Source organism: Eutrigla gurnardus (genome assembly GCF_963514095.1).
Source record: "Eutrigla gurnardus genome assembly, chromosome: 4".
Lineage (NCBI taxonomy): Eukaryota > Metazoa > Chordata > Actinopteri > Perciformes > Triglidae > Eutrigla > Eutrigla gurnardus.
In genome coordinates this window covers 31,271,856-31,298,539 of record NC_139918.1, presented here as the reverse complement: position 1 = coordinate 31,298,539, position 26,684 = coordinate 31,271,856, and the positions used below count along the sequence as shown (strand labels likewise).

The following is a 26,684-nucleotide window of genomic DNA, read 5'->3' as shown; positions in this document are numbered from 1 at the left end:
AGAGCTGCCACCGGCAACAAAGCTCTTCTCTCTAACGTCCTAATGAAGACTGACTGTTTGCTGTGTATTGACCCTGTTGCGGTGATAAGATGTTGGCGGTTGGAAGACGTGTCCGAGGCAGCTGTATTTTCACTCGCTTGTCACAACGCATTCTGCTCAGCAGCAGTCAGAATGTTGGTCCTGCACACATTAACGGGGTGGAGGCAGTATGATGTCTGTCTGTAGAACAGCAGGCCTGAGGGTTGCAGTGAGACGGAGTTGAGATGATTCCGGATGTGAGGATATCAGGGGTTTAGATGATGCTCGTTGTAAGCTCATACATGTTCATGCAGACACCAGATCAACCTTTGAGGTTTATGTAGGAATCGGATTAGGGTCCCCCCCCCCCCCCCCATCTCTCTCTTGCACCCCCACCCTGTGCCCCCCCTCTTTGAATGGGGGCGCTGGAGCCGTCTGCCTGTCACCGCTTGCCTCTTTGTTCAAACTGATCTTGCTTCTCTCCCTCAGCGTTGCTGCTGGCGAGGAGGGGGGTCGCAGGCAGCACCTTGCCGCGTGCGTGCGTGCGTGTGCGTGTGTGTGCGTGGCGCGCGCGCATCTCTTCCGATCCGGCGGATATCAACGCGTGAGGATGAACGGCGCATAGAGGCTGCAGCTCAGCGAGGAGAGGGTAACGTTGGAGACGGAGTGACAGGTCCGAGACGTGGAGCGCTCTTGCGCACTCAAGCCGCTCTCTCGTGCCTCCACGAAGTGCTGCTTTCAGCCCCTCGCGTCGTCGTCTGCCGTCTCTGCGCCCCGGCGGGAGCTTTTTTTGGGGGGACACCTGCACTGAGGCGCAAAGCTCACGTTCCCGAGGATTGCGCCACTGAGACGCGGCTCGTTTCGTCAGAGAAGGTAAGGGTGAAAGCATGGACATTTGGTTCGCATGCACGCTTCGTGCAATCATGTTGGTCAGCGTGTCTCATGTTACCGGGGGCAGGATGCGACTGAGACCGCTGCAACAGCATTTAAAGTGCCTTCAGGTCTTGGTTACGATATAAAAACGCACTTTCACACACGGAGCTGCCGTTTATTGGAATTGTAGAGTTTTTTTTTTCACATTGCTCATGCATGCAACATCCACTGATATGCATATAGCTAATAAGTATTGGACGAATCAACGCCTTTCCACTCGCAGACGAACACAAGTCGCACCCGTTTGGGATATCTTTAATTATTTACAGGTCAAAGCTTTTAATATTGGTCTATATTTACCACTCATGTAGGGGCATGCATAAATCATCAACTCACCAAGAAACGGTGTCCTTCTCAGGAGATGCTTTATCTTCAAATGAACTTTGGTTACATAGACCTCTTTTTAAAATCCTCCTTTGTGGATCAAATCAAAATAATTCAGAGGGGGATACGATTGAGGAAGCAGATGGATCCTTTGAACAGGGTTTGTGAAATCTAGAATGTAAATCAGTCATTTGGTAAACCGACATGTGTTGAACTACTGCCAAAATCAGATCTGCACCTGGCTGGGCTTGACATCAAAGATCCAGCTATGATGACAGACTGGATTATCAGTGATCACAAAGTATTTTATCTTTACATTAAAGAAGTTAACTCTGAAAATGTGAAATTATACATAAAGCGACTAAATTGTGATAAAAGGAACTATTTCCCAGGGCCAAGCAGGTGGACAGACCTTTAAAAGTCTGGTATAAACAAACATAGGAGAACAGTTTGGGTCACCTTGACAAATGAGCAGTCCTGTTTTCATTGGGCTTGTTAGTACGTCCACCTCCAGCTGTGTGTCAGTGCCACAAAGCAGGACGCTGCTAACCAGGAGCCACCACACTATAGATAAACTAAATGTAATGTACGGTGTGTGTGAGAGATGGCAGCAGTAGCGCCTGTGGGATGAGAATAGTCAGGAATGAGGCTAAGAGACCCGGCTGCTGAAAGTTTACAGCATGCATTTTTCATCGTGTCCGGATGTGTGCAAGTGTGTCGCCTGTTTGAAAGGGCATCCTTGAGCCGCGGCACGCATACAGTAGAGTTGTGTGCATGCCGATGACTGCACTCATACGAGCAGAGGGATCGGAGAGCGGTGTTGTAGGGAAGGAGAGGGTCCGACCAAAATAGAGTACAAGCTCAGTTCATCTGCCTCGCTGTCTGTTGCTGCACACTTTGCATTCAATCAGCCTCGGTGTTGTTGATGATGTCTGGCTCTGAGACGTCTGCAGTTCCAGGAGATCAGTGGAAGATGGAAAAAATGGGATGTGTTGGAAGCTGTCAGATAGATGAACCAGTGTCGATGTGAAATGATGAGTCAATTTATCGATTAGTCGGACAGCAGCAGAATATTGGACTATTTAGTCATTGTTCAGCAAAGATGCCAAACATTCCCATGTTTCTCTTCATAACTGGGAGCATTTGTATTAAACTGATGGTGTTTTTATTTGCTTAGCCAGATCAAGCAATTTGAGGTTTTTCCGCAATTGCTGAGGCATTTTTTTCACCATACGGTTAAATGAGGAAAAGCAACTGTATCATGAATTTAACGTCTTTTGTTTTGGTCTGTCGGTAGAACAAAACTTGAAGACGTCACCTTTTGCTTTAGAATGTTTAGTTGGACATTTTCCACTATTTCATGGATGACTGAGAAAATAATGTGCAGCTTACCTGATAATGAAAATAGATGGTTTCAGCCTAAAAGTACAATTTTTCAGAATAAAATGATATAAAGGAGTTTTACCTGCTGGTATTGCTGATGGTGTATATTCGGTAGATGATAATGCTAATTCTCAGTCAGGTTTTTCATATTTTCTCTACGGTATGAAAGTGCCCACTCTAATATGCCAGTCAGGTGATTATGGGGTTTATCCCCCTTCAACACAGTGAAAATAGCTACCAGAATAGCACTATAAAAATGCAAATTAGCACCTGCGCTCTCTCATATTGACTATCAAAATAAGCTTCACCTCTGTGTCAGCCACAGTCTTTTCGCTTTATGTTCATGCTGCCCTGGAAATGTGTCGACTTTGTTTGGATCACAATGTGCGATTTCTGAGCAAATGTGTGGCTTCTTTGTTTCAGTCTGTCATAGTAATTCATAGAGAGCAGATCCAACCGTGAACTAAAGTGAGGGATTTTATGATCTCTTTGAACTTTAAGGTCCGTTTACAGCCAGAAGGGGAATAGGCTTTAGACTAACAATGACCTCACAGTGACTGGAGCTAAAAACTGTCCAGATTTTCAGCACTGGACAGCTCCCAAGTCTCAGAGCCCAATGGTCCAGCCACAAACATTTGTCAAATCCAGAGAGAAAAAGCAGCGTTGTATTTTGAGCGTAATGTCTCCCTCTCTCTCTCCATGGAAAAGGCCTATTGAAACCAGAATGAGTCCCCAGCCACCAGAACCCAAAAGGGATTGGACAAACCAATCCATCAATCACGTTGTCTTTATCCTGGGAGGGACTAAAGCAGCCCACCAGGCCAATCATTACAAGCGTAGATGAGACCGCAGCTGAACAGCTCACCCACACAAAGAGAAAGGTCCCTCTCTTTGTCTTTGGCCAGAGGCTCTCCTCTAGGTAGTGACTGGTGGAAGACAAATGTTTGGCTTTGCAGTGGGCTGAGGAGATTCTCTTTAAGGCAGCACCAAAGTTTCAATCCGCCTCTGCAACACAGAAGATGAGAATTATTAGTCACTTCCAAAGAGGTGGTTAATAATCATTGCTGTTGTGTTTTCCCCCATAATGCCACACTGTTTGATGACATGAACACTTCTTTGTTGTGCTGATGTGAGACTGAGTAGATGGATTCGGCCTCTGTGGGCATTGGATCTGGGGATAAATGGGAGGACAGAGCTCTGTTTTTTGTCTTTACCTGCCTTGTTGATATTCCACCGACTCAGCACATCGTTAAACATGAGGGATTCTTGGCTGAAGCCCCGCCGCCACGTCTATGTTTGTGTGTATTATTCCACGTAATTTCACAGCTACTCGTTTTCCTGACCACCTTCCCCTGTGGATGAACATGCGGTTGTGCTGTGGTGGCCTGATTGTGGACGCTCTGCCCGTCCTGTGAGAGTGGAGACATAGACTCACATCATGAAGATGATATCTACGTCCTGCACCTGATCCTTTATTGACTTTGTCACCCAGAGCTAACCTCAGCACCTTCACCTCTGACCTCTTTTATAACACAGCTGGCGCAGAGGCTACTCACGCTACATATATTTGACCTCTGACCCTAAATCATCGTCCTCTTCAATAATGCAACTTAAACATTTACCTACCATACATGTGGACATCATTATTTAAAGCTGCTCTAATTTGCAGCTCCCTTCAGTCGAGCATTTTAGCATCTTTCAGTTCATTGTTTTATTTTTTTCCCATAACCTTTTTCTCAGCGTTGTTCCTGGCAGGAACCAGGCAGTTGTCTTATTTCTTTTCTTTTTTGAGAGAGAAAAAGCCCTAAAAACCTACATACGCTACAAAACCTTTTTTAGCAGCAAAAGAAAGACAAAGCTGGCGACTACCTGGGGGACATGGTGGAGCATTTAGTAGCCTAAGAGCCAGATATTTCCCACAGGAGATGGTGGAGAGAAAAACACACAGTGAAATTAAACATTTCTCAGGTGACCAGAAGCACAGCTCCAAATGAATACTGATGTGTCTGCTGGAGGTGAAAATTAGCCACTACTCGCTAACACATTCACCATATCAACTTGTAAGGTGATAATATGCTATAGAAATGCCCCCAAGTGGTCAAGCATTCATTTATATTCCTGTGCAAAATACCCTCACAGAAAATTCTTTAATGTCTGTTACTTTACAAGGACATGAAAAAGTATATGAAGCCAATTTCTACCAGGAAAAGAGAAATACATAATCTACATGAGGTGTTAGGAAAAGTTAACCTCTAATAAAAGTCAGGGTGAGTCTTAATTATGAGATGGAATGCTGAAATTATATTTTTTAAGTCATCATCACAATAAGTGAAAATTATGGAAACAATGCGGTAATTGAAAGTTCTCAAAATGTTGAATTTGTCCTGGTAGAAATAAAATCACTCCATCACTCAAGGACAAATAAGAAAAACAAACAAGGCTGTCTTTTCTCTTTAGTCGTGGAGGAAAATAAGAATGTTCCTTCCTGTTCCAGTAAAAGGTTCCCTGGTAGCAAATCAATTGATGGCGGTGTGATTTGATCCTTTTTGATGCATTACTGCAAAGAGGGATGATTGATTCGACCAAGGTCACTGTCTGGTGCTCCCTGGTTTCTATTTCCCCTAAAAGCAGTTACAATACTTCTCACATATTTATGTGCACACATAAATAGTGCGGTTTCCTCATATTATAATCAAATGCATTTAAATTGATTTTTCTCTGTGACTCGCCGTTGGCTAGCATGCACTATATATCACACCTACACCTTTTGCACACGCAACAAACAGCGACATATCCGACGGTGCCAGAAAGAGGATGAAAAGGAGCGTACCGAGATCATCTCCTGCAGGTCTGTTGCGTGTCGTTGCACAGCAGACTGGGTAACAGATGGGTGTTAAGAGCTGTCAGTCTCTCACAGGTATGCACACGTTGGTGATACAATGCATTAAACATCACATCTGTATATTTCCTCTGGGGTTAATGCTCAACCCTGAATAATTAATCAAAGTGTACGGAAAAGTTGTAACTACAGTCACTACAAGTCTCTTTTTCAGCCGACTTGCCTGTTGAGGCTCCGTCGGCGTGATCTAAATTGCCTCCTCTCTGCGCTTTACTGCACACACATATAAAATCCTAACTTGGCCTGTCCTGAGCGGGCTGGTTTAAATAACCTCTGTCTCCATGCCCGGTGAAATCAATGGTGTCAGTGTGAGAGGAAGGAGGCTGTAATCTGGAATCGGAGAGAGCAGCTTTGCAGAGTCTTCTCTCCATCTGAAGACGGGGCCGGAGCTGCATGAGTCATTAGTTGCTTTGAGTGTGATTAGTCACCACACAGGCACACCGAACACAATGGGTGTTTGTGTGTGTGTGTGTGTGTGTGTGTGTGTGTGTGTGTGTGAGAGAGAGAGAGAGAGAGAGGGTGTTTGCATGATGCATGAAGTAGGAAGTAAATACCTGATTCACCACAGCTCACTTTCCTCTTACAATGTTCCCTTTTCTGTTTTAATTTCATGTTTACACACTCTGGTTTCATGTCCCTCTTTTATCAAGTCACTGCAAAATACCACCACTGTATTTTCTTCCGTCTTCACAGTTCATTAAAGAAAATTGCATCCGTGAAAGTGCACAGAAGTTCACATTTCAGCCATGATTCTTTTCAGGATGCAACATTTTAACAGCTTAAGAAGAATTGCTGAGCTTCCAACACAGCTCTTCTGAAGAGCTTTCAACATTGCTGTGTTTTATTGACCTTCCTTTCATTCCTCTCGCTTCATCTTCTTCCTCTCCCAGCTCACCTATTTGTCTGTCACTCATTCAGAGCTGTTACTTTGGCTGTACACGCCGCCGCTCTCTGGAGGAAATAGTTTTGTTAGACATGATTAAAGAAAAGGGGAAGGAGAATCGCCTTCTCCTGTCAGGTCACATGGGGGGTTATGAGACTCACAGTTTGACTTCTTACAGTAAAAACAGCTCTGTTTCCATCATGAAGTCTACAGATTTATCTGAAGTCCTCAGCCTCTCTTGTTAAATACAAAAGCATGAGCTCTTTTCTATTGTTGTGGAGAGCAATATTCTGTTAAATGACAGGCAGAGAGAAAATGCATTATTATGTGATTCAATATAAAAAGAAAAATATTGCATATAAACAAGATCTGAAGCGTTTTTCCTTTCTAAATCAAAAAACTTGAGCAGAAAGAAATTAATTAAATGTTTTACACTCGGCAACATTCCTCAAACTTGGTTCGCACTAAAGAAGTAAAATATTGTTAAGGTTAGCAAACAATAAAACTTTGTCCAGGTTTTTAAAAATCATCAGCTGTTGAGGATGCATCTGGAACATCTGGCTCCGTCATGCTAATTAACTGCTTTAAGCTAGCATAATGTGAAGTCTATGTACCGCAGCTATTAAATATATAATATATTAGCCTTCTTGTTTAAAGCGATTCAGCAGGAAACATTAAAAAGTCAGCTGCAGAACCCAATTCATGGAGTTAGTGTTAAATAACTAGCTAGCTATAAAGTTAGCTCATAAAATTTGAGAGCGACATTACAGAAGTAGACATTCGCCTCTTAAAAGGGAAAAGTACTTCAGTCGACTTCTGCCTGAAATCCAGTACCTATTGTTTTAAACATGAGTATGCTTTTTATTAAATCTACCACTGCTATCATTTTAAACTGCATTATGTGGCTCAATTCACAAACTATAGAATGTGAAGTTAATATGTCGACTACAGAGGAGCCGTGTGTTTGGTTGTTTTGTGTTTAAAGTGTTTGTGTAGACGGTGAGCTACCTGTGTGTGTGTGTGTGTGTGTGTGTTATGAATCAACATGGGACCCAACCTGGCCTAGTTTAGTAAACCTTTGCCGTCTGTAAACACATAAACACACACACACTTGAATGTAGCATGATGGAGTCATATAAGCATAAAGCAGTCGTGCTGAGCTCACAAACACGGTTTATCTTCCAACAGCGGCTGAGGTCATGTGGAGCAACGTTTCATGTTTTTTTTCTTCAAGCTATTTTCCCACCAGCAGTAGGAAGTGAAGGAGATTTGGGTCGGGGGCCCGTCTTGCCTGCGTCACCGTGAACATGAGGCCAGTTGGTCTCCCGCTTCAACAGATTGACAGCTTAGTGCTGAGCAGTAATGTAGGTCTGCCAGCCTCGTCTGTTAGCTCTCTTTGGATCTGTGTCACTCTGCTCGTCGGCCCTTACAATGAGCTGAGAATGCGTCCTATTCAGGCAACATGGGGGAAATGTGTCGGATGGACATCCACATTTAAGTCCACTGAAGCATTTTAGAGACTTCTGGCTCTTTTCTCCTGCAGACACAGCTGTGCCTGTGGAAGTGAAGAGGGGCGATTTAGCGGGAGGCGTTCACGACATCTGATGTCTCCTCCTTGACAAAAGATGGTACTGGTTAGTATGCAGCTGGTGCCATTGAATGGTCAGTGCACTGTATGTTGTAAATCCCTTCTGGTGAAACTTTGAAAGGCGGCTGTCTATAGAACGCAGTGTTGTATGTTGTATAGCATCCATAGAGATGTCCATAGGCTGAACTCTGTATTCTGTTGCCGTGGATAGTGGCTGCCGGGCCCCCTGCCAGTCCCAGGCCCTCCAATACAACACTCTCTAACACTCTCCGCTTACAAGACTGGGCAAACTCCTCGGTGTCATGACCCTCTCCAAGCCTTTAGAAATCTCTTGTCACCCACCCACCTAGCTCAACCAATGGTTCAGGCCTTCAACATGCAAAGAGTCCAACAGCTCAACCCCAATCTGTCACAGCCCATCACGAGGTCCTAACCCACCGTCAGAGATGAGCTGCCTCAAAGTGTGTGGCTCAGCGGGGTCCCACCCAGACCAGAAGCCCCCTTTTCCAAGAGACCAGACACCAACTTGGTTGCCCACCATTAAAAACCACTCAACAAATTGTTGCTTAATGACACTATAGTTTGGCAGGTGTCACCGAGTGCTTTACTTTAATGAGAGGATTTTTTTTTTTGCTTTGCCTCACACGCTCCAATTTAGTACGGTTGACGGTTTTACTGAGCTTTCACATGGTCAGAGAAGAGAGAACCATTCTTCCTGTAGTTTATAAGGGGCTGAACTGGTGTTGCGTAATCTTCTGAGTATCAGGGATGCCGGTGGCACAAGTTGCCGTTACCTTGGTGAATGCAAAGAGGCCTTTTTTCCTTTCCTGGATAAATTATTTACTTAACGTAATTTAAGTCCAAACATTTCTGCTCCAACTGTTTTATATTCATCATACGGTCTATTGCAAGCTGCTGTTATGCTGTCTCTATGTTCTAAGGAGGGCATAAAGAACTGAGATTCCATAAATGAATAATTTAGAGTTATATTTGTTGCTTAGCTCCCCGTCAAATCAGCATTATGAAACAAAGCTTGTTTTCTTGAAACAACATACTCTCCTCTTCACTTCATACCAATACGGGGCAATAAACTCCGTCTCAGGCGTCTCTCCATTGAGCTGAGGAGCTTTAGGCCCCAAGCCAAATCCTCTGGCAATGTCAGCAGCTCATTTCGTGTGTGGTAGGTTTTCCTCTATGTTCTGCAGGAATGCACCAGAATCACTTTTTCACTGCAGTGTACTCAAACTTAATTCAATGTATTACTTCTGGAGTTCTTCACGTGAGATTCAATATTAGATTAGATCCAATACTATGTCTGATATCCAGTTTTAACCAGGTATAAGACCAGTGCTGAATGACTATAATGGTATTAGTTAAATAGCCGGTGGTCGATCAGATGGCAGAGAGGGAGAAAAATGTAAATGTCTATAGACAAAGGCGTCTGCCAAATGGAAAGCTCTGAATGCAAGCCAGTGGACTGTGTCTGGGCCTCTAAGTGCCCTTACAGATGCAATATTGTTTATTCTTATTACATTATAACACCAATAAATAAAACGGATATGAAACATTATCCGTCCCCGTTGTATACTGTCCGCATGCTACTAAATCACCATTTGCCTGAGATTTGCTTTTCAAGGATTCAATGTCCAAGGCCAGGTTGGGCTATTTTATTTGATAGGTGTGGCCACAGTGCGGTGACTCACAATGGATGAGAGCAAAACAAAATAAAGTGTGAGTTATATGCTCATTCCAAAACCTTGTGATGGTCAGCATTAGTTCTTGTGCCAGTCAGATTTAATGCTGCAGCTTTATCACCTGGTTGGCTACCTTGTGAAAGCTGCTTTCAGTTGGTCTAATTATTTTCAAAAAGGCTTCGTAAACCAAACGGCTGTGGAGCTTTTTATTCCGGCACAAGCAGGAGCTGTTTGAACACAAAAATCTCAAAGTGATTCACCTGACAGAAAAATGCAGCGTTTATGTCTGACCAGCTTTACAATTTGCCTCTCATTCATCCATTCACACACACACTTGAATTATAGAGAAAGTATGTGTAATATTTGTTATGAACTTACTCATCTTTATGGCATGCAGCAGTAAAACAGTCTTGCGTTGGTAGACAGAGTTGAAGGTTGTAGATTCACATCACATATTTTAGTTTGTCTTCAAGGGCAAAAATGGACACAGATGCACACACACACGTATCAACTTATTCTATTACTGTAAGAAATGTTTTATGATGATAATATGCTTAGGTTTGGGAAGATGAAGATTCTTATAACTCAAATAGCTTCAACTAAAGGGAAAGGAACATTTTTACAGTTCATAAAAAATATGAAGTTTATTGTCTGGAATTGTCTTGGAGACCGTGTGTATAACATTTTATACACGTATATAAAACTTTACGTTGAATTTCAACCTCTACTTACGACTGCTTGTGGTCTCTCTCTCTCTCTCTCTCTCTCTCTCTCAGGTCCAGGATGGCGTTCAGTCGCGTTGCAGCCCGGCAGCAGATCCTCTTTGCTCTGATGCTGCTGCTCTATTTAGGGTCGGGTAAGTCGTGTCTCCTACCTCCACCTTTAACTGCTGCAAAATGTAACCAGAAGCTTCTGCTGGAGTGAAAATAGTGACAAATAATGTTGGCACACAAGTTAGTTAAGTAAAAGAAAGAGGGAATGAGCAGCTGGACCAGAATACAGGAAAAAAAATGAGTTCCCAAACTCACTTTTCCATAGATATGAATATAGGAAACAGGTTTCCATTAATTGGAGTGTTGTAAATAAGAGCAGACATGCTGGGGATGTTTGTATACATGCTCGGTGGGACTGAGCTGGAACACTTCCAAACCCATTTCTGCAAGTTTAGTCGACCATCTGTTCCATTACAACTATGCATAAAATTCACAATTATGGAACAAAAAGACAAAACATCTCAGAGCCGCAGGTCTCCGGTGGATTCTATCGCAGGTTTGAGTTCCCACATGCAGCCTGCTGACTGCCTGTAGTGTAGATAAGTTCCTCTCCTTAATTACTTTTCCTGCAATTGGCATGCATGATGGAAGCTGGTCAACCTGGATTTTTATTAAAAGCAGAAACTGCAACACTCATTTTCAAAATTAAAACAATACCTTACTGGCCGTTAAGTTTGGACAGCAGAAAGTTAATTTTCCACATTGAATCCTGTTTTTGCTGCACACTGCAGGATGATGGGAACCTGCAGAGACAAGTACCGGGCAGCATTCTTAGGTTGTTTAAGGACGTATATTGTGAATTATTTGCCTTTTCAGTCTCTAATTTACAAGTTCAATGGCATTCAAGCAATCAACAAAGTACCCCATGAAGTGCAAATTACCAATTATACCAAATCTGGATAACGGAGCTTACTGTGTGAGTTGTTATGATGGACAGTTCCCAAGCAATGTACCAGGTTAATTCTAAATACTGCATATCAATCTTGCCTGTAATGTCCTGTGGTTCACAACATGCTCAGCCTGCAAACGATAACAAGTGGAGTTTAAAGCTGTTTCTTTTGGATTTAAACATGTTTTGACCTTGGCAAATGGTCATGTCATATTTCCTGACTTCATGAGTTGATTAGAATCGCCTGAATGCGTTCGTCAACCTCAAACTGGTGCACAATGTGACAATAAAACGATTGGCAAGAGCTACAGTATTCAAGTTGTTTACAACTGCATTTCTTGCCGTTAGAGGAGCCTCTGAAATGGGATTATATTATCAGCCTGATGTACACATTTCTTCTTCATTTCAAGTCAAACTTTTATTTGTATAGCACGTTTAAAACTAAAGTGCTGAAGGAGCATAAGATGGAGATAAATACAAAGCAAACAACAGAAGATGAAGTCAGACTATACTCAATCAAATGCTAATGAGACAGAGGTGAGTCTTCAGCCACGATTTAAATGTTTCTATGTCCTCGGCAGGTTTTATAGGAATTGATAGGCTGTTTGGTCTGTTTTTACTGTCGTGTATGGGTTTTTATTCTTTTATATGTCCTGAAATTGTAAATACTGTTAATAGGGGTGGCCACCACAAAGGCTCGGTCACCACTGTTTTGTGTCTGGTTCTGGGGACATTCAGGAGCATCTGAAAAGTCGACCTCAGGGATCAAACTGCAGTAATGGAGATGCAATATTTCAGCAACAATATCTTAAAACCAATCCTAAAACGGACAGGATGCCAGTGAAGGGAGGCCAATTCTGGTGAAACATGATGCTGTTTTCTTTTCCCAGTAAGGAGACGGGCATCTGAATTTGGTACTAATTACAGTCGACAAAGAGACGTCTGTTCTACAAACACAGACAAAAAATGACAGAAATCATGAATTACTTGTCCACGGTATTTGGTAGGGAGATAGGTCTTTAGCTTGCCTAACAGTTTTAACTGGAAACATCTTTACTGTTAGATTAAATAGGCAAATAGATGTGTACATAATCTGCAAAGCAATGAAATGTACTGTTATGTTTCTCAAAGATTGACCCCAAGTTTAACAACAACAAGAGGATAGGGCTCACGATGGAGCCTTGAGGTACCCCACAAGTAAGTGGTGCCGCAGCTGAAACATATTCTCCTCTATGATCTGTCAGGTATGACTGGAATAGTTTGAAGGTGATGCATTTAAAGCCCATGCTGTGGTTGAGGCGTGATATAAGGAGTCTATTATCCACCATGGTGCCGTGGTCAGGTCTAAAAACACCAGAATAGACCAGAATAGTCACCAGAAGACTCTTGAAATGAATAACAGGTGGAACAATATTGATTGCTTCAGATCGAATAGTTGTTTTGTCTCTGCTTTGCAATAACTTGATAACTGAGGAAACTGCTTAGAGAGTTTGTTAGATGTTGTTAAAAGCTTTCAAGAAGGCAGTTAGTTTATTTTCAATAAACATGAAATGACAGTTCAGAAGTGAACATTCGTGCTCAGCATTTTAAATTAAGGCCTATTCCAGTGTATCACATGTTGCCGTGGGAGTATTCGTTTTATATGTTCATGATTATTCAGGCATGCAATGATCGAAATGAATTAGACGGAACAAACGATTAATTTGATTAAACTCTGACATTGGCCTTGAAAGCCTCCTTGCTGTTTACCTCATCGGGCAGCTTACTGGACTCTAAAAGAAGTCTGACAGGAATAAGAGACGGCATCTGTTAATGATAGAGTGTCCTTTCATGTCACTTCCAGCTCTCTCTTCCTCTTTTCATGCTGTATTTCATTTGTCCCATCTGTCACCACCATGCTACAAGGCACACTTCACGTCATCTAAACTCTCTCAATTTGCTCCATTCAATTCCTTCTTTTCCTCAGTCTTCATCGCTGCTTTTCACTCTCTTCTACTCTCTTCCTCCAGCCCTCTCTCAGTCCGGCTCTCATGCTTTTCCCTGGTATTTGTGATTCTGTGATTACATCTGATTTGGGGGAAGGTAGCGGAGGCATTCTTCAGCACAGAGAGATGCTCTCGGGGGGTTCAGCTTGTGAAAGCCGTCCAATCTAAATGCAGATGGAAATGACTTTCGGGGATTTAATTCCACCATGCGCAATATTCCAAATAAGGATTTGGTGGGTTTTTCTTTTTACACAGGTTCTCTTGTTACGCTCATATTAGTTTTCAAAACACTGGTGCATCTGACGAACGGTGACAATTTGAGTGAAGAAGACCAGAAAAGAAAACAAATGCAAACATCCTTGAGCAAATTTGCTTAAGCTTGTTAAAGCTTCGTCATTACGTGTTCTACCTTTTTATTGATGTAGGTTTTGACGTTGCCTCACCAACACGTTCTTATCTGTCTTCAATAAAAAAAATGGATGAAAATGAATAACAAACAAACAACAAACAAACACATTAAATGGACTCAAGGTCCTTTTTATTAACTGTATGACATCTTTATGGAGATTGATGGAGAATGCTCAGTTGTCAATGTGATAGCTCAGTTGAAATTTAATGAAAGTAACTTTTATGGTTAGAAAAGGTATATAACCTTGAATAGAATAGAATTACATCATCTTGCTTTGTACGTTACACTAAAGTGCAAAGAGGATAAAACCACAAAGAGGCACAAATTGGTTGGTTGGTGGATGGTGTCTGTACCGGTGATCCTGTTGTCATGGTTACATTGAATCTGTATGTCATGGCAACCAGATAGTGAATTAATCTGCAGAACCTGAAGCACTCGCAGTGACGTTGGCTTTACATTGATTCTACTGCATGAAATAACTTTAGATGTAATGCATTTGGAGTCATTTATGTGAACACAGAGCGAGGGAAACATAGAATAAGGATAATAGGACATGATTATGTTGGAGCATGTGAGTCATCGCTTGTGTGTGTTTGTAATTGTGTGTGAGTGGCAGCGATCCTTACAATGGGGTTACCGGTATGTGTTATGTTCCTTTGCTGGTGATAAAACCAGGTCGTTGTTCTCAAGTGGAAACGTGTGAACTTGCAAATGAATCCCTGATGTCTTGTTTAGCATCATTTACTGCATAATCAAACACCAGACTGTCAAACAGTAGATGTATGCAATATATTCTCTATTGTTTTCTTATCTCGTTAGCCAAATGTCCTCCAACATGTCTAATTGCGTAATCTAATTATGTTCTGTTTCCTTGTTGGACCGCTCCAGATGCAACCTCCTCCGTGGTGAACATGCGTAGGATCACTCATCCTGCAGTACAACACACGCTAGCGGGCAAAGCTGTCCTCCCCTGTGTGTTCACCCTCCAGACCAGCTCCTCCAGCCGGCCTCCCCACCTTCTGTGGACTCGCATCAGAGAACCAGCAGAAGGGGAGCCCGCTCATCGGGAGCAGATTGTGCTTTCTGCTGAAGGTAAAACAAAGACATGGAAATGTGCTTTAGCTGGAGATTAAGACCGACATTACTCTATTCTTTCTGAGTCAGATATCATTTTTACAAGTGCTTAGAGCGTACGCTTGGTGCTCAAGTCAATATTTCTTATATGAATAGGAATGTAATGTATATTTACACAGACAGTTATCACCTGACTCTACAGCATACCTCAGCTTGAGGTATTTAATGAATTCATCTGAAGGCCGCACAAGTAAAACAATGATTAAGAACTCAACAAGCTGAGAGGAGCTGCTTCTGGAATAAAAATGAGATAAACCTCTTATTAGAGGGTTTCCACTGTACTTGCTGCAAACCTCAATGTGTGGAAATATTTAAGCAAAGTCAAGGCTAGGAACCGATTGAATGTATTTATCTAAGGCCCCTTGAAGGTTTGGCTGCCTTCATTGTTCATTGTTTTGCTTTTACGGCCTGTAAGGCTTTAAAAGTTGCAGTTGGAAGTTGGAGTTATGTGCAGTTCATTACTTTGAATTGAAGCACTTGCATTAAATGAAATTACTGATCAAACTTTAAAGTCTCTGAAAACTTTACATTTTCTTTCCTCTACAACTTCAAATGTTAATGAGTTAGACATAAAAACTTAATTTAACTCTCAAAAACGGAGCAAATCTGCTCCGTCAGTCTGTGTTGGTGTGGTTTAATCCCATTGATTGATAGTGGCCAGAAACCGAAGCAAACAACTGTCAGAGTTCGGTTCAACAGTTGCTAAATCCTGATGAGTCCATAGAAGTATGTGACATCACCAACCAGTGGGAGAAGGAAAGACAAAAACTAGAGTACAAAAGTCGTTCGTGGGAAATAACTAAACTGTGTTTGGCAGACATTTGTCTACACAATCACTAATTAAGATGCAGATTGAGAAGATGCATTTATCTTTAACTCCATCTATGGATCCAGGGCCCCCGATAAATTTATGTTTTCATCTCTCAAATCTGCAGGATGCCAATAGACACTTATAATGAATAAACTTCTCTTTCTCTGCCAAAGGTGATGTAATAAAGGTGAATAAGGCTTTCAGTGGCCGTGTCACGCTGCCAGGATACGCTGCCAATCCTCTGAATGCTACCATGGAGATCTCCCGTCTCCGTACCAACGACTCGGGCACTTACCACTGTCAGGTTGTCATGGGTAACGACTATGAGAGAGACACTGTGCCCCTGGTGGTCTCCGGTAAGTGCAGCACAATGTTGTGAGAAAGGTTTACACCGTTGACGGACTGAGACGCATCGACACAAAAGGCTTTAAAAGGATTCTTCTAACTTTATTGATTTTCCTGTTTAATTGCATTCCAGGCTTGTTGTGCTAATGTCGAATAGATAATGGCAGTTTGAGAACAGGAGCACGGCCAAAGCCTTTCCAGCGTTTTTTATTTAATCATACATTAATAACATTGATTTGCCGTATCAATATCATACTGAAGGACTTAATTGATGTACCGTACTGCCCCCTGCTTTGTTATCTAGTTTTCCACATGAGTAAATGTGTGATTATGTTAATGCAAGAGTTTGGACTGAATACTCTGCTGCCCATCTGTCAGATTCACGCCGAGCGGCCAATAACCACTTTATTGATTGCAACTGATTATTTGATGATGAAACGCAGCCGTGTTGGTGTGTCTCTCAAAAACAGCCACCACCATCTCACCGCGTGTCCCCGTGTGTCCCCGTGTGTCCCCGTGTGTCCCCGTGTGTCCCCGTGTGTCCCTGTGTAGGTGTGGTGTTTCACTACCAAGCTGCCAGCACACGCTACGCCCTCTCGTTTGCCGAGGCCCAGCGGGCCTGCCAGGAGAACTCGGCTGAGATGGCCACGCCGGCCCAGCTGTGGGCAGCGCACTACGACGGGTTGGCCAGCTGTGCGGCCGGTTGGTTGGATGATCAGACCGTCCGGTGAGGAGACATTCAATCACTTCCTTTTGGCTTGCTTACACCCAATTATATTGATTGGTGATTATTCTGCAAATTATTTCCTCAATGAATTGATAAGTGCAGGTTTACATGTTTAAATTGTTTTCCAGTCCAAAACCCAAATACATATAATTTGTTGTCATAACAAGCCAAAAGAAAAGGTCAACATTTTGTGAAATATTTGCTTTAGATGAGGTTATAATGACATTTATATGTACATTTAGGGCATTTAGCAGAAGCTTTTATCCATATCGACTCACAATAAGCACATTTGTCAGAAGAAAGTGCAACAGTCGGCATCAATACAGTAAGGATTAGACTAGATTAGACTCTCACATCTGTAAAGCTCCCACCAGCACACTGGATGCAAACCAGAGGAAACGTTTACATTACATTCATAAATGTTGGATCCTTGTACAGATTCAGATAGAAGCAGGATGTAATGTGTTCATGAGCTTTAGAGATGCTGTTTTCAGTCCATAAGCTAATTTGTTAGTCCAGGAGACTACTGCTGATGGAGCCTGCAAAACTGAACATTAACGCTGACATTTAGTCAGATACCCTTAGCTTATCATGCAGAATATTTGTTCTAGAGAATCTGAAAATCACGCTCGTTACACTCTGCATCGCTATCTTCTTGGATCAATTAATATTCACTTCCTCTGTTTTCAGAGTCATATTGTTCTTTTCACTACAGTTGTTTCTTTGCTGCTAATTGTATTTCAATGTATTCTAATCTCTTTAAAAGAGATTACAAATAAGAATGTATTCGTAACTGACATTTAAAGTCTTGAAGATAATACACGCTTTGATATTTGAGCTGAGATTAATGTTCATACAGAAAAATGTCTATAATAAATTGCCACATTTCCTATGATTAATAATAAAAAAAAGAAGTTAAATCCCATTCATGACTCCCACATGGTTTTCTCCACAGCTATTCTGTCCAATTGCCAGAGTTTGGTTGCTATGGACACAAGGAGTACTCAGCTGGAGTGAGGAATTATGGGAAGAGAGACCCGAAAGAGCTGTTTGATGTGTACTGTTTTGCAAAGGAACTGGATGGTACACACACACACACACACATGCACACACACACATGCACACACACACACACACACACACACACACAAAATCATCATCATATTCTGCTACAGTATCAAAGGACAGGTTAAATTAAAGTCCTACTTTCAATAAAGATGAAAAGACAAAAAAATGTAACTGCAACCAATGTCAATGAAGCTCCAGCTGTAAATAATCCCCAACAAACACAGGAATTAAACCTGTTTAGAAAACCTAAGTGAAACCAAAATGGAGCCTTTTGAAAAAATAAAACTCTACATTCGTTCATCTGTTTTTAAAGATTTACTTCTTCACCAGCAACTAACGAGCTGGGGCCACATGGGAAAACCACGTTGTTGGTTTTGGTATTTAATATGTTCCGTATAACAATCTCCAGCTTTTTCCACTAAGTACCATTATAGTTGGAGATTATTATGTGTGATTTCAAAGCCTTACACATGTATTCACATTATTGAACCCAGAAGTTTCCCTGCTAGAAACCGGACAGGCATCATCTGTTTCTTAACAACTTCCCTTCTTGTGTCTCTGCCTCCAGGTGAAGTGTTTCACTCCTCGGTCCCAGGCAGGCTGTCTCTGTCGTCGGCCTCAGACCGCTGCGTGTCCCTGGGGGGCCAGCTGGCCACGGTCGGGCAGCTTTATCTGGCCTGGAAGGCCGGCCTGGACAGCTGCGCGCCGGGCTGGTTGTCTGATGGCAGCGTGCGCTACCCGGTGAGCAGGCCTCGCCCGGACTGTGGAGGCAGCCAGCCAGGAGTCCACACCATCACACCCAACAGCACTAACGACAACAACACGGCGCTGTATGATGCGTACTGCTACAGAGGTATTGTACCATGAGAGGAATCTATTTCTGTTTGTGGGGAATAATGAGTAAAGTCATTATTTACAGATGAAACGGTACTAAACACCTGCAGCATACTAAATGACCCCTTACAGACGTTGATGTTACTGTGGAAGCTTTAAACTTGATTTCACTCGTTATATACATACAGGTCCAGTCATGACACCCATCCTAAGGCTGTATCAGCAGTGGGCTGCTGTCGAAGCACCACTGACTGCCCCTTAGTTACAGTAGCTTCAATGACTATACATATCATTGCCACTGTTGTAGCTATGGCAACAATCATTTCTTTCCCATCCGAAACTGGTGGATTGACAGCAGCCGTGGGAGAACGTGGGGGGGAGACAGGATGTGTCAAATATAGATGCTCAGCTCGTGTTCTCTGTGTTGACTGATATCTGCCAAATTTTGGCGAAATTAAGAAGGAGCCTAGAAACCTTCAGTGATGTCACAGCCATGGCCACGTGAACAGCAGATCTCTTGTTTCCCAGGTAAAGTGAAGAATTCAGGCTCCATCTCTCAGATCTACACCTCCCTGTGGAAGCCCTGGAGCTACCTCGCTGGCTCAAGTGATGCTGACTCTGCAGGGACAGGCAGGCCAGATGTGACTACACAGCAAACCGCCGCTACCAGAGGTTTTACATTTGTCTACGATTAGATGATCTGTAGCGGCGTGAACCAGCTGATTAATCAGAAGTCAGTTAACACAAATACAGGAAGATCTAACAATAGATGTGTCATCCATGCAGGGCCCTCAGGTGTCAGTGATGTTTCACCTTCCAACTGGACCGGATTGGTTGATCTAAAAGAGGAGGTCTCCCTTCACAGCGCTGATGCTTGTAAGGCTGGTTTTCACCACTGAATTAATAATAAGCATTGAGGGCGACGGAATAAAGATCTGTGATAATAATCCAACCGAGTGTGTCCTCAGCCTCAGACCCCTGGTCCTCAGAGACTTCAGGGTCATTCGTGACCCTCCAGCTGATCCCAGGACAGAGCCTCTTAGACTGGGGGGAACCGCTGGAGCCCGGTCCCGACTCTGAGGAATTTCTCAGACCGCCGGTCCACCCCACTCCTGCTGACAAGAAGGTTGGTCCTGGTTTAAGCGTTTATTTTGATATTGAAGCAAAACAGAATCAGCATCACTGAACCTGTGCATCCACCTGTTACTTTAGGTGATCTCAAAGATCGTCAAGTCCATCTGGAAGCCTTGGAACTACCTGGCGGGGATCGGAGACGAGGAAGGAACCCAAGCACCAAGTGGACAGACCGGGGACGGGCAGACGGCCACCAAAAAGACAGACGAGGGGTCAACTCCATCAGGGGCAGCATCACCAAGTAAGTGACCTAATATGACCTATCACCTGGAGTGAGAGTTCATGAGTGAATACATTTCTGAAACAATGAAAACAGAGGAAAATTGATCCAAAGGGGAAAGCAGGAGAAAATCTTTTTGAGATGTTTCTGCTTGCATCATTAGCTCCTGTGTCGATGCATCATGGGACAACAGTGTCCATCAGCAGCACGCCAAAATCAACTGATTCCTTTGAGTGTAATACAATGTGTACATCTTCCAGTGTCTAAACAGGCCACGTTGTTATTATGAGCCAGGTTTCTGGAGAGGGACACAGTCACAGGATTTGAGTTTTAAAGCCACCAGAAGGCTTGATGTTAGTGTATGTTTATGAGCATGTACAGTATTCTGAACATATTGTTGCTGAGGCACTAATTGGTCTGTGATACAGGAGAAACAGGATGGTACATTAATTAGTGTAGAAAGAAGCCCTTGGAAAGAGGTTCACGAGAGAAACAGAATTAACGAGGCTAGCTTTGTGTTGAGGAGAACAGAGGGAGAGTGTCCAGCATCACCTCTTCCTTCACTAAAAACGGGCTTTTACTCTCTGCTCAAGCCGGCTCTCCTGTCGGGCCGTTAACGAGGTGCGGTTGACACTCCTGGCCTTTCTCATTTCCACACTTGGCACATCCCAGATTCCTTTCCTTGCCTCCTCTACCTGCATCTCAGTCCTGCTGAGGGGAGGAGGAGAGGAGGGAGACGTGAGGAGAGGAGGTGACGAGGCAACAGGCATTTAACAAACGAGACACCTCTGAGCTGTGTGGAACAGCGGCTTCGTCTCTAGCAGATGAGCATCACGGTGTTCATGACACTTTATATTTAACGGGTTGAAAATCTCAGGTTTCCTTCACACAGGGGTCTGTTGTACATCTGAACAATTGTAATTCATGTAGCTGCTGTATTTCACAGTGGCTGTTTTAAATTAACATTTCCAAACAGTTAAGCATTAAGTCAAACATATCTGAGCTTTCAGAAAAAAAAGGCCACTTAATTTGCTGTAATTACAACGTTACAACAAGTCCGCCGGTCAGCAGTAACTGATGTGAAATGATAATATTGTTTTGAAAGCTCATATTTATGCTCAGTGCTGAATATTAGACTTTTAATAAGCACTTCCTGCTGATTGGCAGTGCAATGCTAAATGGATCTGCCTTTATATAGTCTTTTCTAGTCTTGCAACAACTCAAAGTGCTTTACACAACATTCAGTAGTGCAAACTTGAATGGATGTAAAAACCTTCACACACAGATCCATCCACCGACAGCAGAGGCTTCACACGTTCAGGGCAATGTGGTGTTCAATATCCCAACCGAGGACAGGTGGATATGTGGACTAGAGCCGGGGATCAAACCGCCAATTTTCCAATACAAGGACGACCGGTTTTCCCCCTGAGCCACGGCCCCTTACATGCATTAAGGGAAATGTTCACACCTTTACTTTAAATATTTCTTCACAGTGTGCCAGAGGTTTGCTTGCTGGTGTTAAGTGTAGAAGGTGCTGTAGAGCAAACAGCTGACGGACAGCTCAGACAGCTTAGAAGTGTTTGTTTTGTCTCTGTTGGCAAAGCAGAGAGGATCCATAAGATGATTTTTGCTTTGTTCATCACACTGGCTTTGTCTTTTGCACTATTTTCTCTGTCTGCTATAATTGGATCCCTGACTTCACTCGTTCTTTTCCTTTTTGTGTTTGTTTTGTGCCCTCTGCAGGTTTGTATTCTTTGGGAAGTTCATGGATCAGTGGCCCCCCAAGGGAAAACTCTACACCAGCCAGTGAAGATTCTCCCACTCGTCTGGCATCTACTGTGGCTGCTATGACTACAGAGAGCACCAAGAGCTGGGAGACTTCAGAGACGCACATGTCCACCGCCTCCAGCTCTGCACCGGGAATCACCTCGACCAGCGTGGAAACCTGGGTCCGCGTTGAATCAGAGACAACAACCCAGCCAGGTGACAAGAGGGAGGAGACGGTGACCTCCAGAGGCAGCGGAAGAGGAGGCAGAGGACGGGGGAAGAAGAACAGAGGGGAGGAGAAGAGCAGAGGAGAAGACAAGGAGAGAGGGGAGGAGAAGGCGAAAGGAGAAGATGAGGGGAGTGGAGAAATCACCGGCACAGAAGCAAAAGGGGAGATACAAGTTTCACGTCGACCAGCTGGAACAAGCCGACCAAGAGAAAGATCCAGGGAAAGATCTCGAGACAGGGGTCACAGGAAGGGACAGTCCACCACTACCACCTCTACCACCACTACTGCTACCCCTGTGGAGCTCGCAGTGATGACCACAACCGGATCGGAAAGCGCTGACGTATCTACATCTGAATCCCCGACCACCTCACCAGCAGAAACCCCATCGCCCTCAAGCTCAGCAGATCCACAGCAACCCGCCTCCTCGTCTCCATCACCATCGCCCTCTGTTACTGCGTCTCTATCTCCCTCCTTTTCTCAACCATCCCCATCTCAATCCCTATCTGAATCCCCGTCCGCATCCCCATCCAATTCCCCACCCCTCCCGACGTCACCTTCATCAACTCATTCCCATTCACCGTCTCAAACCGCTGGATCAGGAGACCCAGCTCCATCTACTCACTCAGACACCCAGGACAGGTCCACTAACCCCCCGACGTCACCCCACTGGGTCCCAGTGGAGAAAGCAGTTCTGAACAGCTCTCTGGATTATCCTCCATTACTGTCAGGACCGTCAGAAATGGAGGAGCCTGCCTGGTCTCACGCCGTGGGGTCGGGGTCCTTGTTACCTGGCAACATGGAGGACGAGAACAACAGAGGAGGGGTCAACATGAGTACCATCACTCTCAGCCCAACAAGTAAGCATCGTATGCCTGTCCAGTTGTTCTTCCTGTTGGTAGGCTATCCAACAGGAAGCGTCCATGTATCTGTATATTCATCGTAATTAATTGATATCAATCTATGTACTACAGCATGGGTCTTATTTTGTAGTTTGAAAATCCAAATCAGAGGCTGGCTGCTCGTCAAAGGGAAAGTTTGACATTTTGAAAAATCATTTTTAGATGTAAGATGACAGGATCAATCTAGCCTGGATCTGTATGTAATTAAAAATGATGCCTCCCGTCGCTGCTAAAGCTAAAGCTTCTTTTTCGTAGAAAGGTCGATTTATTTTTCATAAAAAAGGGCATTAACCAAACACGCCGTGCGTATACTATGCTGTAACACGGAGGTCCCTTTGTCTGAACCAATACAGGCGTCTTGTTTACTCCTTTCATTTTAACACATTAACCACATGCCAGATCCTCTCCTTCTACTCATGTAGTACACTGTTTACCACAGGGGACTCAAATCTCTCAGCATTTCACTCAATAACATGGTTTATAGTAGTTTAGGCTACACATAAATGGATCTCAGACAGACTACAGGATGCTGATCCGTTGCCTGTGCAAATCTATTCAGTCCCTTTGTTGGACAAAGTGCTGCAAATGTTGCTTCTGATATGAGTAAATTTAATGTAAAATATTGTAGTATTTAGTATTTTCGTTTTGTTCATTCATCACACCCCCGGTGTGTAAAGGCCTTAAGTCTCCATCACAATTGCAACTTTGTGCCTGCATGTCTCAGAAATGACTTTTAACCGATAGGAGTGAAGCCAAGTGAAAATGAGACCCAAGCTGCAAGTAAATGGAGGTATCCTTTAAGATTTCATTTGCTCTTCTGACCTAGCCACTAGCATATTTATTCAAAAAAGCCCTGTGTATTCCCTCGGCTGCACACGTCCTCTTCACACCAGAAGCAGAGACCCCATTCCCGACACACAATCTGTTGATTGAGTCTGCAGCCCCGTATTTCTCACTGAAGCTCCTTGCTGGCCATCTGCTTTACTTATTTTTCGCTTGATAATGAGAGTTCTATCACCGGGCGTCTCAAAGTCCTGCGGGCATCACGCTATCTCGCATTGCTGTGGTGATTTATTCTGCTCCCTTTGAAAGCGGCTCGTGGCTGAGCTGCTCGGGCTGTTAGGTGTCTGCGGGTGGAAAACAGCTGTAAACTGTATCGACAAGAAGCCGCGAGCAACCATCTGGGTTTCTCGCGTACAGTATGAGGGCTGATTGATTGACTGACACCCTGGAGTCATGCAGGCAGAAGGCCATAAACACACAAACACATAATGGTGTGTATCTTTGCCGCACAAACAGAAGAAGTGGATGGATGCACTCGCAGGAGAGTCGGGCAGAATAATGGCCTCCGACGCTATCTCTCTTGTGTACACAGTCCCGGCTCTAGTTCGGTCCCTCGTGGTCGGATTTCATTTGGTGGTCATTGTTTTCTCTCCTGACTGGATCACGGAGCTCTTCATCCGTCGGTTCAATCAATGAGAGAGAAAAAGAGACGCCTCGGCTTCGATTTCAAGGACCTTCACTAGAAAAGCACATTCATCTCAAATCCTAACATGCAGAGATTCAACACAAACGCCATCACCTTTAATTCCCATTGTCTGATCTTTTTAAGCCGGTTTTCATCACACCATCTTTCTGTAACACATAAATTGCAGACGTTTCCTCGTTTCCACCTACCTCTCCGTGCCCTCCTGCCCTCACAGAAATGCCAACAACACCTGCAAGGTTTAAAGCACTTATCAGAAAATCAGATTTCCAGAGCAAACTGTATTTCCACTGTGTCACTGGCTGTTATTACTTGAAGCGAGGGCTCTGTCTGATGTGTGGATTAATACTTGGAGGCATCCCAGCGTTGCCTCTGCCACGTATTATCCCCCTTTCTGAGCTATTTCTGAAAACGTATTAGTTGGATTTGACTGTTGCCAGCTTGTTGTTGTTGTTGTTGTTGTTGTTGTTTGTGTCGGTTGTTGTACGGAGACGGTCCACTCTGTCAGCTCCTTCTGCCGACTTCTATTGATTTTTCTGCACCACTCGCTTTAATGAACGGCCAATCGCACAAGGTTTATCTTTCTCACACACACACACACACACACACACACACACACACACGCACGCTGTAGTAAATCTGCTTGTCATAACAGTTGGTATTTGTCAAGGCGTGCCGTGACCTTGACTGATGCAGAGGGTGCGAGTGCGCCTCGGCTCGGACTGATGTACATTAAATGAAATGCATGGCCGGTTTTAGCGCCTGACTTCAGCAGAATCCAAACCATGAGCCGAGGATCAGCTCTGGAAAACTTAACATAAATCTAGGAACGTTATTGATGAATCTGGCTCTTGTGATTGAAAACCCTCTTTTACTTTTTTAGTTTTTCACCCGTGAACATTTACCAACACAGCAGCCGGCATCCTGATTATTCAGAGGATGTGAGCTCTAGATGTCTGCTTCTGGGTAGTTATTGGACAGGATCAGCCTCCAGGCTAATCATAGCCAGAATTTCACTCGTTGTACCGTGTAAACACAAACCCACGCACACACACACACACACACACACACACACACACACTGTCAACCTCATACACCACCCCCTCCTAAGCATCCCTCAGTGTCAGAGAGAGCTGGCAGAACAAAGACTCACACGGCCGACCAGGATTGAACGAGAGGTGGTTTTCAAAGACCTTAAGTTGCTATAATGAGCGGCTCCGGGGAGAAACACGTGGTAGTGTGTCAATTGATATGGAAATTTGTAATTGTGGACGGAGACCACACACACACACACACACACACACACACACACACATTTGGGGGGGGGGGGGGGGGGGGGGTCGCTCCGCGGGAGGTCTGCTCATTTCTGTTGAGGATGGCTAATGTCTGAAGTTCTCACACTGCCCACTACGCTCAGCGGAGTGAGCCAAGGACTCGCTTTCCATATGGTAACCATGACAACTGTGGCTATGAGTGGATGGCGAGGTTGAGGCTGTCTGGCTTCTGATCCCTTAGAAAAGAGTGTGATATGGATACGCATACGTTCTAACCGCTGGATTTGGCTGCGCTGCAATGATGGAAAATGAGGGTGGTATGATATTTCTGAGTGATGCCATTTTTCATTTTGTATTCAAAACCCTAGCATCGGTGAGGGTAAATGTGTTCAAGCCATCCAACGGTAGATATATATTTTAGTTTGACTCAGCTGGCGAGTTTAGATGCACCTGTTTAGTCTTAAATCACAAACAGAGAAACCATACTCCTCTACAGTATCACTAATTAACTGCCTTACTTTGAATCCCGAAATTCCCCTCCACCCCCAACCGTCTGTCCCGTACAGGCGGAGTGGAGCCCTGCGTGACAAACCCATGTCTGCACGGAGGGAAGTGTCTTCCACAGGGAACGGGCTACAGCTGCTACTGCCCACAAGGATACACTGGGGAGAACTGTGAGATTGGTGAGTGACACACACACACACACACACACACACACACACACACACACACACACACACACACACACACACACACTCACACACACACACACACACACAAGCAAACACATTCAATGGCATGATAAAGTCAGCTTAGTACATATTGATGCAAGGCTCTCCAATGGCCTATCGACAGGTCAAAGGTCGAGCTGTCCATCACATTGTGGGAGGAGGGTGAATGGAGATGTGGGGTCAAAGGTTAGGGTCAGACCGGCAACATTAGTTTGATGGTTTTGCTCCGTCAAGGTTAAACTATTGG

The 26,684-nt window shown here is 43.9% G+C and overlaps 1 protein-coding gene across 1 annotated transcript in view; it reads left to right on the top strand.

Annotated features, from left to right (window-relative positions):
* Positions 1-752: 752 nt before the first annotated feature.
* LOC311012740 (neurocan core protein-like) overlaps positions 753-26,684 on the top strand; it is a 34,228-nt gene continuing 8,296 nt past the window's right edge. Inside the window, exons 1-13 of the mRNA XM_084008360.1 lie at positions 753-891; positions 10,499-10,578; positions 14,667-14,870; positions 15,897-16,079; positions 16,621-16,795; positions 17,751-17,878; positions 18,432-18,716; positions 19,226-19,369; positions 19,484-19,573; positions 19,666-19,823; positions 19,910-20,072; positions 21,795-22,904; positions 26,273-26,389. Coding sequence (XP_083864486.1) covers positions 10,506-10,578; positions 14,667-14,870; positions 15,897-16,079; positions 16,621-16,795; positions 17,751-17,878; positions 18,432-18,716; positions 19,226-19,369; positions 19,484-19,573; positions 19,666-19,823; positions 19,910-20,072; positions 21,795-22,904; positions 26,273-26,389 — 2,830 coding nt within the window. The 5' untranslated portion in view covers positions 753-891; positions 10,499-10,505. The remainder of the gene's footprint in view (positions 892-10,498; positions 10,579-14,666; positions 14,871-15,896; positions 16,080-16,620; positions 16,796-17,750; positions 17,879-18,431; positions 18,717-19,225; positions 19,370-19,483; positions 19,574-19,665; positions 19,824-19,909; positions 20,073-21,794; positions 22,905-26,272; positions 26,390-26,684) is intronic.